The sequence below is a fragment of the Juglans regia genome, chromosome 9, assembly GCF_001411555.2.
Source record: "Juglans regia cultivar Chandler chromosome 9, Walnut 2.0, whole genome shotgun sequence".
Taxonomy (NCBI): domain Eukaryota; kingdom Viridiplantae; phylum Streptophyta; class Magnoliopsida; order Fagales; family Juglandaceae; genus Juglans; species Juglans regia.
This window is the reverse complement of record NC_049909.1, coordinates 284,483-302,834: the sequence shown is the minus strand read 5'-3', so window position 1 is coordinate 302,834 and position 18,352 is coordinate 284,483. Positions and strand designations below refer to the sequence as shown.

Below are 18,352 nucleotides of genomic sequence, written 5' to 3'. Positions count from 1 at the left end.
CCTCCTTGCTTAATCTCTTGGGTAACAAGAATACACTCATAAAATAAGTGGGTATTGATTGTATAATAGTATTTAATAGAACCTCCTTCCCTGCAAGTGAAAGAAATTGATTCTTCCAATTGTTTATCTTGAGCCATACTTTATCTTTGATACTTCTAAAAGTGTTAAACTTAGATCTAACCACCATTGTGGGTAGACCTAGATACCTTTCATATTTATTATGCACTCTGCCCCCAAGTTCCTACACAATTTTGTCCCAATCCTCATTTCTACCATTTGGAGCTGAACATTATGGAAGTCTTCTGTTTATTCAAATATTGTCCAGAGGCTTGTTCATACCTCTTCAAAATGTTACTGATTTGCTGCCATTCTTTCCAACATGCTCTTCCAAAAATAATACAATCATCTACGAAGAGTAGGTGAGTGATTTTTTCTCCTCCTCTGGCCACAACAACTTCTTTTAATTCACCTCTAGCCTATGCCCCATTGATTAATGTACTTAATCGTTTAGCACAAAGTAGAAATAGATAGGGGAAAGGGGAACCCCTGCCTAAGGCTTCTTGTTGGATATATCACCTTCTCAGGTTCTCCATTTGTTAACACTGAATAAGTGACAGATGTAACACAATCCATAACTAATTTCACTCATCTATCATTGAACCCTAGCTTTTCCATCACAGTCCTAAAAAAAGGCCACTCTACTCTATCATAAGCTTTTGAGATATCTAGCTTTAAAGCCATACTACCCACTCTCCCTTTAAATCTTGTTTTCATAGAGTGTAGAGTCTCATACGCCACTATGACATTATCAGTAATCAACCTACCTGGCACAAAATGCACTCTGATTTTTAGAAATGATAGCACTCAGTACCTTCTTCATTCTATTGGCCATAGTCTTTGCAATTAACTTGTACAATATGTTACGTAGATTTATTGGCCTAAAATCCCCCACTTTTTTTGGATCAACTACCTTTGGCACATGAGTAAAATTCAAAGAGTTTTCCACGGTACCTCCATTTAAGAAGCTTAAGGCAACTTCATTGATTTCATTCTCCATTTTTCTCCACATATTTTGGTAAAAACAGGCACTATATCCATTGGGTCCAGGGGATTTAAAAGGATGCGGGGATTGAGTTTGTGGACTGTAAGTACATTTCTCAAAATTAAGATTAGATTTGGATAATAAGTTGAGGTGAGATGAAAATTAAAAAAATAAATAAAATATTATTATGATATTATATTTTAATATTATTATTATTTTAAAATTAAAAAAAAATATTTTTTTTTAATAAAAACTTATAAAAATTATAACGACAAAAATAGTTAAGCCCTTCTCAATGCAATCCGAACCTAATGGCTTGGAGCACTCGTAGAAGATAAGAGAAGCACCAAAAGTGCCTAAAGAGGGGCTTGTGTCGGATGTATGAAAGCCACGCTTCCACGTATGTTCTGGAAGAACGGTTATCTTCTCATCCCTTCTCCGCTTTTCTAAGTCCAGTCTTCTACAGAGGAGAGGAGAGGAGAAGAGAAGGCTATAGAAAATGACCATGCAGCTGAAGGCACCCTCAAGATCTCACACCATCAAGTCTTTACCGACAGCATCTCCTTTGGCCACAGTCGGCAATGCAGGTCTGCGACGACCGACCGATCTGTTCGCTCTAAAGTCATCCTTTTTCTCTCCTTCACTTAACCTCTTGCTTTCTCCTCAACAACGGACTCCTGCGTCTGCTGCACCCAGATTCTCTATGCGTGTCGCCTCCAAGCAAGCCTATATTTGTCGCGATTGCGGGTACCCTTTTTTACTTCGTTTTAACTTGGGTTTTGATTTTGTTTCGCTTAACCGCATTCCAACCTTTGTTGACGCAGCTATATTTACAATGAGAGAACTCCCTTCGAGAAAGTACCTGATAAGTACTTTTGTCCTGGTAAATCACCTTCAACCTTCTCCTCTGTTTCAATATTTCTCCTTTACACAGTTACCATTCAACACATATGGGGAATGGACCTGCTCATAGATGCGAAGCTACGTTCATCATTATTAACTTGTCTTGGGTTTTGTGATGATTTTAAACCACCCATATTTGGATAATGCTTAGAGATTACTGTTGATTTGATTTCATAAAATTAAATAATTATTATAATTTTTTTAAATCTTAAAATAAAAATAATATTAAAAATTTATATTATAATAATATTTTATTAAATTTTCAACAAAATATTTCATCTCATCTGAACTACGTAACTAAATTAAACCTAAATTCTATGTTGAACTACATAATCTCTAAAGCTTAGAAAAGAAAAACTACATATTGCCTAATAAATAATGTATGAATTAATTTGTGTTTACATCTTTAGAATTAGTTAGATTTATGTTGGCCTTCAAAAGAAATCATACAATTTTATCATGTTCATGACTTCTCTCACTCTGTAAATTGTTCTAACGGAAAGAGCCACAGTTAAGGCTCTTAGGCTCATATTCACATGATTGTGAGTATTTATTTGAGCTAGCCATCGTGGAAGAGAATGTTACTTTGTTTATAAAGAGAATATATATATTTTTTTTTCTTAACTCCCGGTTTGGATACAAGAAGTATTCATCTCATCTCATCATTATAATTTTTTCAAATTCCCTCATAAAATATAATAAACAATTTAACTTTTTCAAATCTCAAAACAATAATACTATTAAAAGTTAATATTCTAATAATATTTTATTCAACTTTCATCTCAACTCACTATCCAAATGACACATAATCTTATTGTTTTCAATTAATCTAATTGATGTGACCAATGTTGGTAAAAGCACGCTCTTAAGTACGACATGCCAACCACTGAGGGTGGTGACTTAGTGGTCCATGAGTTTGACGATAGGCGCTAGGTTCTGGGGTCAAATCCTACAACGAGAATCACTCAGGATTATTGGTGACCTATTGGCTCATTGACCATTGATGCCCTTGTGGGGCTAGGATGGCTTAAGTCTGACTTGTAGGGAGTGCTTGCAGTTCTCGCCGTCTAGGCCTCTTCTATCTGGCTCCTTAGTGAGTTGGATGCTACTATGGTCAAATCTTGGTAGGAAAGTCATCTCTGGTCGGCCACTCCAATCATTTTCTCAAAAAAAAAAAAAAAAAAAAAATACAACACGCCAAGGACAAAGCGCTTCACATATAAAAAGCGATGTGCATTTATAGAGTTGTGTTAGGTTGTCGCCCAGCTTTGACCACTGGGCGTGCCACCTAGCACAAATGTGTGTTTTTATTTTAATTTTTATTTTTTTTAACATATTTAAATATTTTTAAAAAATAAAAAACACACCTATACACTAAAAATCACTTTCTTAATCATTAAGTAAAAAAAAAAAAATTAAATACACGAGCGGTCAAAGTGAGGGGCAAACTAGCATTTCCTTTATAAAAGTGTGCTTTTTATGTGAATGTACAAAATTGAAAATCGAGCTTTTGTAATTTTTTAGAAAAATTTATAAAAATTAGTTCAAAACCTTAAAAAAATAAAAAATAAAAATTCTACTTATTATCCACACACTACACACCACACATTTTTTTCTTTTATGAAATATGTGATGTATGGATGATGAGTAGAAGAACTCAATTAGTTTAGGAGGAATAAAATAAAATAAAATAAAAAATAAAATATGGTGTGTGGTGTGTGGGATGATGAGTAGTAAATTTCTAAAAAATAATATAATTATATATTCTTAAGTATTGAGTTAAGAGAAATGATATTTGTAATCATGGAGTGTGCAAGCGTTGCACAATTTTTTTTTTAAAAAGTGAGTAAATGCGAAACTCATATTAAAAAAAAATTAATTTTTTAATAGTAGATCTCACTCTTTTTCAAAACGATTATACGATATTTACGCATTTTACGACTGTACGTATACTCTTATTATATATGTGGCGTCTTGATAGTTTAAGTTGACTTTTAGATGGATTGATATTTGATTGTTTATGCCAGCATAAAAATCAATAGCTACATTCTTGAGATTTTTTTGTTATAAGCCTTTTGGTATATTTTGATCGAATCATATATATCCGACTATCAAATATCAGAGATGTGTATGTCTAGTAAAGCACAGAAAATTATATAGATTTGTGTGAAATTTTATGCAAATAGTTTATTACTTACTTTTATGTTACATAACAATCTAATAAACCGAGTAATTAGGATAAATATGTATTTTATGGATATATATATATATATTATTTTTTTCTTATTCATCATTTCTAAAAATGTGTGCTTTACTTTAGCGGGTGCACCTTGCAGTGCTTGCACTTAATTTGTGCTTTATGCCTAGACTCTAGACAACATTTGCCTTAAAATAATGCTAAACTTTCAGCAACACTAGATGTGATATGTTTTGAATGGTTTAATGTGTCAAGGATTTAAATATCACCACCTAAAACGTACAACATAACATGTGATTAGCCTAATAAGATTTATGATAGAAAACATCATTTTTTTTATCATGAGAATAATGAGCCTAATTGGTCTTTTTTTTCACTGTTAGCTAATTGATTCAGAATTGAAAAGGACTGGAACTAATAAATAGGATCAAACTTCAAATAGTTATGAAACTGTTGATCGTGGGATGTGTTTATGATACTACTACGTAATCGTCACTCTCAATTCTGCTGTGCAGTCTGTGGTGCTCCTAAGCGAAGATTTAGGGCTTATGAACCTGCTGTGGCGAAAAATGCTAATGAAGGTGAAGCTCGCAAGGCACGGAAAGCGCAAATTCAGAGAGACGAAGCAATTGGGTAAGCATAAACCTTTACTAATTCAGAAGAAAAGAGATGTGCCCTTCCTTTCTCTTTTTTCTCCCGTTTATTAATTCAAACAGTTGCTTACTATATTACTTTTGGGGATTGCAACAGGAGGGCACTCCCAATCGCAGTTGTGGTGGGAGTTGTGGCACTAGCGGGATTATACTTCTACCTGAATAATAGCTTAGGTTAATAGTTAGGCTGCCATGAGGGTGGACAGAATGATCCCTGTATTTACATTCTATTTCTTATAGTTCGTATTTTCCATTCACGATTCCAATAGCTTCGAGCTGTTTCCCCACCATTTTTAGCATACATATAAACCCATTGAAGTCTGTCTTGGAGTAGAGTAGAATATGTTTACCCGAGGAAAATCACAACTCACCTAAGTAATGAAGCAAGTCATTTTTGTTTTGTTTGTTTGTTTGTTCCTTTTTTTTTTTTTTTTTCGGTTTAAAAGATCTCGTCCCATATGATGCTGAGCACCTTATATGACGCGGCACTATCTGCGAGTTAAACATATCATACATAGATTCTGATCGATTATCACAAAAACAATATTAAATAGCTCATAAATAGAGAACGCCAGAACAACGAGTGACGATTTGCTGACATTGCTGCTGATAAAGGCTGCGAGAAATTCTATTCAAGTGTAGTCGCGTGGCACTTCTTTTAATGACATAAATAATAAAAAATAAAACTTGCAACCCTGGCCTTAGAGTGTTCTGCAGGAGACACTTGAAGTATAACTTATAACTAACATAAGCTTATAATCAAATGCAGTGATGAGGAAGACATTACAGACTGAATAATAGTAGAACTAATGTACCAACATATTGATGTGTTTCCTACAAATTTAACCACAATCTAGAATTTCTCTCGCGACACATTTGCAATTTTTCCATCATTCAGTCACAGACCATGCTTACCGCATGCCTATATTGGTGAATATCCCACCAGAAGAGATATTTAAAAAGAGAGAACTTTATGGTGAAAAAGTACTTGAAAAGAGCCGACGAATGATGATGGCTATACGTAACAAGTGGTCAGTCTTGTAGAACAAGTGAACCCTCTATTCGTTTCTCCATTGATTGCTGAGTATGGAAATTTAAAGGAGAAAACATGTCATTAGAAATAGAGGCAGGCACTGGCTTGAACTCGTATGGACCTTCCTTTGCTCCCCAAACCTGTAACGAGTAAACAAAAGCACTCCCGTTAAAGTGCTTTAATCTCAATGCTAACAATTGCCATAAATATACATGAAGGTAATCATCGAACGCGAACAAGACTAAAAGAACTGACTTGATTTCCATCTTCATCATAGCCCCTGTCCCAGGTATGCATCTCATTATTCTTCAAGATTGCAAGTTCTGAAGTACAGTAGTTTGCACCATTCTGTCATGAAGGAAAAAAGCTATCACTGAATAATTTTAATAGAACTGATCACAAGTCGAGGAGAATTCAACTTGTTTCCATATGCCACTCCCAGGTTTTCCTGCATACAGCTATTAAACGAGGGAAGCATAATCATAAAGAAAAAATGGTAACAGGGTCAACAGATAAGTACCCATGAATTGGGAAACCCGCCAGGTGGAGTTGAACCTTCATATAAACAGCGTTTTCCACGCTCACAGGTTTTAAGGTATACTGTCGTTAAATGCTCTGCAATGTCCTGTATATTAATAAGAGATAGAACATGAGTTTGGCCACAAGTAACAATTTAAAAGCATTGAGATGAAAATATGTAGTCCCAAACTCAAACATAAAACCTCGCTGGCAATAATGTCCAGCACATTACATCAGCAGTCCTAGCTAATCAGTGTTCCCAAGCAGAAGCAGTCAACTACAAATGCATAACGAATTTCTATGGGCTAGATTAATCAGTGGTTTAGCGCTATGCCGTTCTTGAGCCTGAGGTTAAATCAGCCCATGCTATAAACCTAAGAAGCATAATCTACCCATCTGCAATGTCTCCTATGAAATAACAGGTGTGGCAAGAACAAATCTAGCAAAGTCTGTTACAGCAAATTATATGGTTATGATAACAGAAATTTTCCTTTCAAGTCCTCACTGCCAATAAATAGTCGACAAGGAAAAACATACGGTATGCAAAGATACCGCTCTAAGACACTAACATCTACTAAATATGAAATTTGACTCAATCAAAATGCCACCACCGATCAACCTGTACCCTATAATTGGCTTGTAGCACGGTTGTAACCCATCAATTGAAAATATTTTCTTCAAATTTATTTTATGTCCCTGTTCAGATCCAACTTACTGAACTTAAGATATGTCATCACACCAGTTTATTCATTTATTTTGATAATTAACATTATTTACAACGAAAATAAGAATGCCACAACCCGAACACATAACAATCCATGACCAACTTAAATGTTGCACGGATGTTTGACGTATGAGAAAATAATCAAGTGGTCAGAATTGGGTTTGATTTATGATTCTGTTGACGTGTTCTTCATCACACCTATTTATTAATTTATAAAAATCATTAAAGTGAAAGCCAAACACATCTAAGGGTTTGCTGATACTCCATATTTGACTAATGAGTGTGGGTGGTGTATATAACCCCACATTGGGAGGAAGAAGTTATTGCTCTTTATAATGGTTCTAATGGAGCTCCAATTACACCAATGATTAGTCTTTTTGGAGTATAAATCCAAATGTGGCTTGGGCCTTCCCTTTAGGCGTTACAAACGGTATCAGAGCCTATCCCAACTAGAAGCGTGGGACTTGAGTAGTGCCATCTGTGATGGAATGGACCAAGGATATTGGAAATTTAAGAGCGGGATATTGTGATACCCCATTCTAACTTATGAGTGTAAGTGGTATATGGGACCCCACATTTGTTGGGAGGAAAAAGTTCTTGATCTTTATAATGAATGGGGTTTCAATTGTACCATTCAGTAAATCTTTTAGAGTATAGGTCTAGATGTGGCTTTGCCAGTATACTGGGGCTATGCCTACTTCATTCATATCAATAATACTTGTCTCTAACTTATAAAAAAAAAAAAAGCCTAGATGTGGCTTTGCCCTTCCCTTGGGGTGTTACACTATTCGCACACCTCACATACATAGGCTTTGCCAATTTCTTAAAATTTTGTTTCTATAATAGAGCTTTTATACCACACATTCACGTAAAATATAACGTTAAAAAAAGCATACAAAGATTTAGAAGCACAACACAAAATCTTTCTTCCACACTAGATGATGCCAATTCACATAAGGGTTGTCTTATATTATATACATCTAATTAACAAAGACCATGACTTGAAGTGGTGAAAGGCTCACCCCAAGAACTTCTTCAGGCTGTGGCCGTTGGTCCTTTGGGCGATCACAGAAGTTCTTGTATTCCTCCACATCTCTAATGGCATATGAACTTACCTGCTCCTCAAACAAAGTCAAAAACAGTAGAGAGTTCAAATCAAATAAACAAAATCTGCATAATTCATTCATGCAACGGAACATTATGTTTTACAAGATTAAAATGCAAAACTGATCAGATGACCACCTCAACATCACATTTCAAATCTTTGGGACAAGGCTTGACCATGTAAAATCTCTGCAAGCAGATACAAGTTAGCCTTCATCAATGTACTATATTTTTTAGAAGGGGAAAAACATACACTATAGAAACACCATTAAAGTTGAATGCTATTGAAAAGTTGATAATTATAAAAAGAAAACGATAGCAGAAGCAGGGAGACAAGGCTCAAGCAAGCCATTTCTATCATGCTAAGATCAAGGCATCTAAAAACTAGCGATTTTAACAGCTGAGAGAACAGACTAGCATACCTGCCGAAAAGGCTTCTGAGGAGTCCTCCAGAATGCCTAGGAACAGAAATAAAACTCTCATAAATCTATTTCCGGTACAAAGCAACTGATAATGAACAAATATAATGATCAGGAAGCCGTTCCTAATCAACTGTGCCTTAGGAAAAGGAAAGAAGGGAAAAAGGAAAGCGAAGGGGTAGAAGTTATACACTCACTTGCTCAAAATATAAAACCTTTGACCCATCTACCATCTGTGCCGCTGGGCATGTAAGCATTCTACGGAGAACCAAACACAAAAGGTAATTGACGAGAACAAATACAGTCTAGATTATGAATGATTGGTTAGAGATAAGAAGCTCAGTAATTAGTTCAACGGAAAATAAGTAGCTTAAGGAAGTTTCCGATATCGTGCAAGAAAGTAGGAACATGAATTATAATAGGCTAAAGGGTCTACGGAAGCACCTGAAATTGAAGTAATTATCAGGATCTCTGGATGCTTGCTCCATTGAGAACTATTGCAAGGGGAAAAAAAGAGAGAGACAAATCACGCAATTAATAAAGTGGTAGAATTGATTGATAAATAGAAGAAGATGGAAAAGAAAGTGGAAGAGTTGGACCTTTTGTCCGGAAAGAGAGTGAGCAACGATGCGAGCATGGTCCCAGCGAGTGGTGGACTTGGTCAGTCTCTTCAGCAAAAGCGCGCCTCCTATCAGTAGCAGCGTCTTTATTACCAGTCCCCGTGCTCGGCGTCCTGTACCCATCGTTTCTTTCTTCTTTTTAAAATCCTAATATATACCCAGAGGACCATCCTTCATCTTCGTCATCATTTAGGGTTTTCGCAGGAACAAGAGAGTAAGCTTTAAGTTAGGAACTTACTCCAATCGATCGGATGGAGGAAGGGATTTAGGTTTCAAGTTATCAACTATGTTTTGGCGTGAGAGAGATGCACAAAAACACAGACTATCGGAATTTCGAAGTTTCGGCCGTATGCCAGTGGTCGAGTGTTTGCTAATCGCTTCGCCACGTCACCAACAACATTTCGGGTCGATTATATCATGCTACGTCGGGCTAGATTGAACTGGACCGAGCTGGTCAACTCTTTGTTTTTAGAATGAAATTGGGTCCTTGAGTCTTGACCCATTTTTATGTAATTCTATCTTTGAATTTTGTTTATATTATCAAAAAATTATTAATTTTTTTTTTCAATAATCAGACTGTTATCATTTTTAAAATTTAAAATTTCTTTTCATTTTATGATATAAAATTCTCTATATGAATTGATTATCACATGTGTTAAGGTTGTGTTTCGTACATCTTGACTAAATTCCTGCAATGTGGGTTGGGATGTTTCTACTTGAAATCACAAAGACAAAGGTGGGCTCGGTGGTGGTCCAGAGAGTCTCCGATGCTAAAGTTAATATTTTGTCTAGGAGAATGATAGAGTTAGAGAGATTCATTCATACTTGGAGCATGTACAAGGTTTCGGGGGTACAGTCTCGTACCTTGTGTCAGGGATCTGTGTCATGGCTTTTAATGTGGCTTGGCGTCTGAGGTGACACCATTAATGCGGCGTGACTCCTCAGGTGGCGTCTCTACGGTTGGCAATCGGAACGATCACTTCTTGTTTCTATCGTCAAAGAATGAAGGGTTGTTGATGCTTTTCATTCACTTGTTACCGTAGATCTTTAATGTTGGGCGTCAGAAGCGAGTGCCAGGCTCGTTTGGTGATTCCTGATACCTGGGCCCTTCGACTTGTTTCCCGTGCGATGCATTCCCTTTCTCCCTTTCTACTAACACAATTTGTGGGCCGGACTCTTTCGGTGATTCCTGGACTGTGGGAGGGCAGGATCTAGTCTGAGATGGGCCTTAGTATTTGGCCTAGGCCCAGGCCCAACCCAGTGGGTCGAGAGGGGAATATCCCTTCTAGTTACCCCATCAATTCTTGTCGAACATGTCTCTAACAGATGGATGTGGCTCCTCTGGAGACGTTTCGGCTACACGTCTCTAACAGATGGATGTGCACTTGAGTATGCTAGTTTGACTTCCTTCGTCTGGGTAACGACTAACAGTTCCTCTCCTGCTTCGCTTCATGCAGCGTGTATCGTAGGACTTGCACCCATTCACTCTTTTTGAAAGGGCCGTAGACTCTGAGGGTTATGCCTCAAAGGTGGCATTATACCCTAATATGTTTACTAGCGGATTGTGACTTCCTTTTTGTTGGCCTATTTGTGACGTGCTGGACTACCTTTGTCTGGCTCTCGCTCAGCTCCACCCCAACACGTGGAGGATTCTAGTATGTTGCTGCATTGTCTGGCATTAGGCATTAGAAGAGGTCAACCCAAAGCACCTAGACCTCACTGCTCGAGAGTTCCTTTTAACCCATAGTCTCTTGAAGCAAAAAGGGAACACTTGTAGGTTTCGATCATGCCAAGGGCAAATAGTGGCCCACTTAGAGCAGTAATACAACCGGGTCAAGGACTGGAACCAACAGTTCTTCTTTATGTTCGATAAGGGGTGGGAGTTCCTAACTGGACAAACTACTCAACAAGAGTTCCCCATTTGTACCATCTGGAGGATTGTGCTGGTGGACAGGGAGGTCTGAGCCACGCCCACCAAGAAGGAGGAGAGTTGATTGGAGATTGTCCATGCTTAGGTGAAGTTGCACCAGGGGAGATGTTTATTCTGAGGCCTTGTTAGGGGAGGCTAGTGTAGGACGATACCAATCTCCACCGACATACATTCACTTTGATGACCGTCGCATCCCCATGCAACCTATAGCCCCTAGGGTCGTAAGAGGCCCCTGACCCAGCCATTGGAGGGGGAGAGGGAAAAAGCCTCGGGCCAAGGAGTTTAGGGACAACAACTTTGACTCTCCTCCACCACCCCCTCCTAGATAATCTTCGATTCTTGTGGTTGTTCTTTAGCTGAGACCATCTTCTGCTGTTCTGGGGGCAATTGCGCCCATCCTGCCATCCTTTACTTCCAAGACCACGAGACTTGTCACCTCGTCGAGACAAACAGGGAATGCGAGTGCATCCCAAGGGGTCCGAGTCACTTCCGAGGTGGGTGAGGTTCCTTGGCTAGTGATCCCCACCCTCAGTCTCTTAGGCCGTGAGTTCCCCTACCCCTCCAGGCAGTGCGGTGGTGACTGAGACCCTCACTCGGGCTGAGGAGATGCTAGCGTTACATTTCTACAGGGCTCTCATTGTCTCGTCACCTGAAGTTGACATAGAGATGATTCCCTTTTCCAAGGGTGGAGAGCATGCTATAGAGGGCGAGGGGTTTCCATCTGCTAGGGAGCAAGTACAAGAAAGCAGGGGCGGGGATGTCTTCGATCTTAGCGAGGATAGGGTCTCAATCCCTGAGTCCCCCTTCGACTATTCTCCTGAGCATGAAATCTCTTAGAGGTGGTCACAAAGGTTGGCGAGGCTCCTGTTGCTATGCCTGACGCTGGGGCCATGAAGGTGTTAGTGAGGCCAATGAGGCCTCAGCAATCCCACCCGAGACTGAGGCCATGAACAGAGACGAAGGCCTTGATGGCGTCAGTGAAGGCCAAGGAGGTCCCGGTCACCCCGCCTGAGACCAAGCCTGAGGTAGTGGTTACACTAGAGGATAGGGAGTTCCTCAAAGAACCCTTGTTGGAAGAGGAGGTGGAGGTTGCCATGACCTCCCAAGAGGCCGAGCCTAGGACAAGTCTTGCAGATGGTGCTGGGGAGAAAGTTGTGGAGGCATCCAAGGATGACGCAGTAGGCAATTTCGGGATCTCGTCTGGTCCCCTGGCTGAGGGGCTGGGTAGTTCTCCTATTTGCAAGGTTTTCTCTTCCCTATAGTTGGGGTCATGGGGTCATCTCGCAAGGCATTGGCGCCCGCTGTAGGCAGGCAAAATCAAATTCTTTACTGGGTGAAGACATCCCAGTAAAGAATGTTTGCGGAGCTGCCATTGTAAATGAGGATCCTTCTGGTGCTGAAGTTGGCCACCAGCATGGTCACCACTAAGGCATCATCATGGGGGTAGAGGACCCCTTCTTCGTTATCTTCCCCGAAGGCGATGACCAGCTTAGTCGCACTTCTTCTTTGTTTGGTCGGGCAATGATCTGCTGAGTATACTTCCTCGTATCGTGCCTTCCTGGCATGTGCTTTCCTGTTGGAAAAGGTCTAGCCATAGTCGGCAAACCCCCCGGAGATGGTTCTGATCTTGCCTAGGGGCCACCTTTGTGGGGCGGTGTTGTGGAAGCTCCTTCTCCACCTATCGCATCCTTAAAATTTTGCTCCTTCTTGGCCTATCAAACCTTCCACGGCTCTGTTCCTGCTCTCCTCTATGGTTGGCCTGGTGGTACTATGACACTCTTCCTGTTCTGAGGGAGATGCAGTTGCGGTGTTGTGGGACATTGTTTGGTGGTAGGTGCAATAGTGGTAGCCTCAATTCCAATTGTGAGCTTCCCAGGCAGTTGGTCTATCTTCCTCCTGTACAAACAACATAATCTTGTTGTATCGAGATCCTAGGCCTCTTGGGAAGGGCGCCTTATCTCACCCCCTCTCCTATTGGCCCCCCTTGCCTTCTCAGGGGCTGTAGCTTTGCCCTATGCCTTGGCCTTTCTATCTGCTTGCTTTAACTCTATCTTTATGGGCTCGATTACGGCCTAGAGTGTGTCTTTGGGTTCTCCTCGCCAACTTCACCATGAACTAGTCTCGAGGCCATAAGCCTCCCAGGAATGCTGCCAAGGTGATTTTTTCCATCCTTGTCATCCATTATTATATGCTCTTTGTTGAATCTAAATAGATGTGCTCGTAGACTTTCGTCCTCCCTTTCTTTGATGGTTAGGCGGTACGGTGTTTGGGCGCCTTCTCCTCCTGCTGGCCATGAACTATGTGAGGAATAGGCGGGTTAGTTCTCCAAAGCTGTCAATTGATCTTGGTGCCAACGATCATAACCGTCCTCTCGCGGCCCCCTTCAAGGTCAGTCGGAAGGCTCTGCAAGCAATCTCTCCAGAAAAAGTAGGGTCATATGAGCCTTGAAGGTTTACAGGTGCTCAAGGGGGTCCCTGGATCCATCATACTTTTTCATTTGAGGGACCTTGAACTTTGGTGGCAACGGTGCAGTTGATCCACGAATGAGGAGGTGCCCATCTTCCTCACCATCTCCTCATACTTGTCCGTGAGGTTTCGTAGCTCGTGATGCATCTTCCTTCTTTCTCTCTCACTAGTATCTGCTCACCAAAGCTTCGGGATTCTTCCTGCTCATTCCTACTTGACCTCGCTGCATCTTGTTGTTCAGTGTTGGCTCATCTCAAAGCTTCATTTTCACAGCGAAGGTTCTCAACTTCTTCTGCCATCTTTCTCATATGATCTTCCATCTCTGCAAAATGTCATGACGTATTCATCAACGTTGCTTCTTGTTCGTCAGTTGCTTGTGAAAGTTAATTAGCCGACAAAAGAAGGAAACCTTACATTTATAGAGATCCCAAATATGGCGCCACCATTAAGGTCGTGTTTCGTAAACCATGGTTAAGTTCCTGCAACTCGAGCTAGAGTGTTTCTACCTGCAATCACAAAGATAAAGGTGGGCTCAGTGGTGGTCCAGGGAGCCTCCAATGCTAAAGTCAGTATTTCGTCTTAGCAAATCTTAGGAAAATGATAGAGTTAATAGAGACTCATTCGTACTTGTTGCATGGCTTTTATGCGAGGTTTTAGGGGGACATTCTCGTACCTTGTGTTAGGGGTTTGTGTCACGCCCACAGTTGCTCCAATCATGGCCTTTAATGTGGCGTGGCTTTTGAGGTGGCGCCATTAATGTGGCTTGGTGTCACTTCTTGTTTCCATCGTCAGAGAATGGAAGGTTGCCCTTGCTTTCGGTTCACTTGCTGGCATAGATCCTTTAATGCTAGGCGTCACAGGCGAGTGTTAGGGTTGGCGCATCTCATCTATCCCCTTCAACTTGTTTCCCACGCAATGCATTCCCTTTCTGCTAACACAGTTTGTGGGTCAGGATCTTTTGGTGATTCATGTGCCTTGGGAGGGTAGGATCCAGTCCTAGATGGACCTTAGTATCTAGCCCAGGCCCAACCTAGTGGGCCAGGTAGGAAATATCCCTTCCAACATGTTTTTAGTCACTAGGAAATTTTTTTTTAAATAGTTCTGAAAGTCTCTGCTCCATAAGAACAAACAAACGAGTTCAAGGATGTTGTGTTTTTTTGTTTCTTTTTATTTTAGGAATAAGAAAGAGAATGATTAAAAAAATGATGACATTAGGATTATTGAATTTTGGGCATATTTCAATAATTTTGTGCAGAAAAGGGTACACACGTTGTCTCCTAATCGTTCACTATTTTCTATTTGCCACTTCGGTCTACCTTTTCTCCTTACCCCTCTTTGAATGGCCGCCCAAGGACTCCTAAAGCGTAGCTTTGGATCATGCACTGGTCTCAATCTCTAAAAGGACTTCCTCTATATGCCTTAGTTTCTCTATAATCTCACTTAGTTTCTCTATAATCTCACTCGATTGAATGTTCTAGTTCTACTTTAGATCTAATTTATTGGAAAAACTGTATAGGAAATTTATAAGAGACACTCTGATTTTTCAAAAAAATCAGCACCTCCAATATGGCGTTAGCCTTATAATTGTTCTTCATGATACTTTCCCAGAACATTCTACCACACTTATAATAGAAAGCAAAACAAACCAAAGCATAAATGACTAAAGTGCCCTTAATAGGGTAACGGGCCACCAAAACACAAAAGGCTATCTATGACACTCTAAGACAAGCCCATGTTTATTACATAACTACGCATAACGGCCCATGGCCCAGCCCATCAGAATACTCTTCTCTATCCCCATCTTCAATTCTGACATGACCAACACTTCAACTCTTCTATCTCCTTCTCGAAGTCCCTAACAGCTACCTTCCCCCGTAGAAGACCTTGTCCACAAGGTCAAGGTATTGCCGCAATAGTTGATCCATAGGAACCCACGAGGAGTCCTGTTCTGGTGCTCCACTGCATTTGACCAACAGCTCGATCAAAGGCCTATTTTCAAACTCTCTCATGCATTGATCGGGTATCTTCTCGGGTTCAACACGAAAGGCATCGTGAGGGTCTAGAGGTGGCAAATCTGGTGAGGGTACAACTGTCAGTCCCAGATGCTTGAAAAGTGAGATGTGGAACATCGAGTGAACCCATAATCCCTAAGGCAACTCCAATTTGTACATGACATCCTCAATCCATTGTACCATAATAAAAGAACCAAAGTATCTAGGACAGAACTTGGAACTTTGATGCTTGGAGACACTCTACTGTCGAAACTTTTGAAGTTTGAGGTATACTGAGTCTCCCACCTCGAATTCCCATTTGGTATGATGCTTGTCGTATTGCTTTTTCATGGCTTCATGTGTTGCTTGTAAATTATTTTTCAAAATCCCTAGGATTTGTTCCCTAGACCTCAACAATGAATCAACTTCTGCATTTTGTGTAGTACCCGAGACGTATTGTAACAGTGTGAGTGGAGGGACCCCATATAAGGCCTCGTAGAGAGTTAATCTGGTAGAGGAATGGAGGTTGGTGTTATACCACCACTCCCCCCATGGCAGCCATGAGGCCTACTCTTTCGGCCTTTAGTGTACAAAACACCTGAGATATTGTTGTACGCAACGGTTCACCACCTTAGTTTGGCCATCAGACTAGGGATGGTAAGCTGAGTTGTAAGACGACTTAGTACCTTGAAGCTTGAACAAATCCTTCTAGAAGGAACTTGTGAATATAACATCACGGTCAGTGACTATGGTTGTAGGCATACCATGTAGTCTGAACATCTGAGAGAAGAAGAGTCGAGCCACTGTGGATGCAATGTAGGGGTGAGAGAGAGGGAGGTAATGGGCATATTTTGTGAAACAATCCACTAGCACCAAAATTACAGAAAACCCCTTTAATACTAGTAGGGCATCAATGAAGTCCATTGAGATGTTTGCCCAGCTTCTAGTAGGGATAGGTAGTGGCTGAAGTAAGCCTGCAGGGTGCAAAATCTATGATTTACATTTCTGGCATATGGAGCACTCCCTAAGAGCATTGACACTGGTTTCATCAAAGTCATCTCTAAAATTTAATGAAAAATACATATTTTCCATAAATCCAAAACTTCCCTAACTATAACCCCATATTGGATTAGTCAAATAATAATATAATATTATTTTTAAATTAATAATATTTTTAACTTTTTTTCATATTTTGCAATTACACCAACCATATGTTAATTAATAATCAAATTTGTACCTAAATTATTTTTTCCCAATTAATTTTTTCCTCAACCTAATTATCCAACAAACACATTTTGCCAACCTTTCTTCTGCCCAATAAACACATCTATAATTTGTTCATCCAACAAACACATTATGTCAAAATTTTTTCTACCCAATACACACATTTACAATTCTTGAAACTAACAAACACTTTCCACAAACCCTTCTTCTCTACCCAAACTTCACATCTACAATTTTAAAAACTAACAAACACATTCATTCCACCATGCACAATACCCAACATTCATATCTAAAATTCTTGAAACCAACATGTAGATGTAGCCAACCGTTCTTCTTTCGTCAAGATTTTTAGTTGTAGCTAATAGTCTCGGATTAAGTCCTATAAATAGATCCATCCTCTAACTACTTCCCACTCATCAAAAACCAATCTTTCTTCTTCCAGTTCTTCAAATTTTGTTCTCTCAGTTCCCTATGGATCCCTTTTGAAGTATTGATCATATTTTATATTATGATTCTTCTTATCATGAGTTCGATATGATAGAAGCAATGGACCTACAATCAGAATGATGTGTAGCCAAGGGAGCATTTGTTTAACATCATCGTAATTCTCAACGTCGTATGTTCATCAGACATGATCCATTGGAATGTCATGAATGCATTTGGAATGATTACTTTGCTGAGCTGCCAATATATCCGCCAAACTTTTTTAATCGGAAGTTTTGAGTGACTCGTGAGCTTTTTCTACACATACATTCTATAGTTGAAGCTCATGAAGATTATTTTGTCCAAAAGAGAAACGCCAGTGGGAGGCTTGGATTGTCTTCCCTTCAAAAGATGACTGCAACAATTAGGATGCTTATGGGGTAATGACAGATCTTATGGACGAGTATGTCAGAATTGGAGAAAGTACCGCACGGTTGAGTATGAAGAAATTTGTGAAGGCGATCCTGTCAATTTTTGGGGGTGAGTAATTGAGGTCTCCAAACATCAGTGATATAGTGAGGTTACTAGAAATTGGACAAAGGCATGGGTTTTTAGGAATGTTGGGTAGCATTAATTGCATGCATTGGAAATGATAGAATTGTCCTACTACTTGGAAAGATATGTACTCTCTGGTCATGGTAAATGAATCAACTATTATTTTAGAGGTTGTTGTGTCTTACGATCTTTGGATATGGCATGCTTTTTTTTTATTTTCCTGGGTCTCATAACGACATCAACGTACTCGATCGAACTTCTATTTTTGCTGCATTGGCCAAAGGTTGTGCTCCTCCGTGCAACTACACAATCAATGGTCACGAATACACAATGAGATATTATCTTGCTGATGGTATGTATCCTTCGTGGGCAGCATTAGTGAAAACAATTCCTGCTCCACATGAACAAAAGAAAAAATATTTTGCTGATTGCCAAGAGTTTGCAAGGAAAGATGTGGAGCGTGCCTTCAGAGTACTCCAAGGTAGATTTTTAATTGTGCATGGACCTGCTAAGTATTTCCAGCCTGAAGTTCTAAACGACATTTTGTAC

The 18,352-nt window shown here is 39.8% G+C and overlaps 2 protein-coding genes across 2 annotated transcripts; one reads left to right on the top strand and one right to left on the bottom strand.

Moving 5' to 3' along the window:
- Positions 1-1,346: 1,346 nt before the first annotated feature.
- On the top strand, positions 1,347-5,199 carry LOC109009730. The gene is made up of 4 exons (XM_018990330.2): positions 1,347-1,789; positions 1,867-1,925; positions 4,658-4,775; positions 4,893-5,199. Exons 1-4 carry the CDS (start codon positions 1,542-1,544, stop codon positions 4,972-4,974), a joined length of 507 nt encoding a protein of 168 aa, XP_018845875.2. The 5' UTR covers positions 1,347-1,541; the 3' UTR covers positions 4,975-5,199.
- A 312-nt stretch (positions 5,200-5,511) lies between these two features.
- On the bottom strand, positions 5,512-9,602 carry LOC109009729 (chromophore lyase CRL, chloroplastic). Its single transcript, XM_018990329.2, has 9 exons — positions 9,194-9,602; positions 9,039-9,088; positions 8,792-8,852; positions 8,598-8,633; positions 8,314-8,364; positions 8,094-8,186; positions 6,349-6,453; positions 6,084-6,176; positions 5,512-5,968 (listed from the first exon to the last, which is right to left on the bottom strand). Exons 1-9 carry the CDS (start codon positions 9,335-9,337, stop codon positions 5,828-5,830), a joined length of 774 nt encoding a protein of 257 aa, XP_018845874.1. The 5' UTR covers positions 9,338-9,602; the 3' UTR covers positions 5,512-5,827.
- Positions 9,603-18,352: the final 8,750 nt, after the last annotated feature.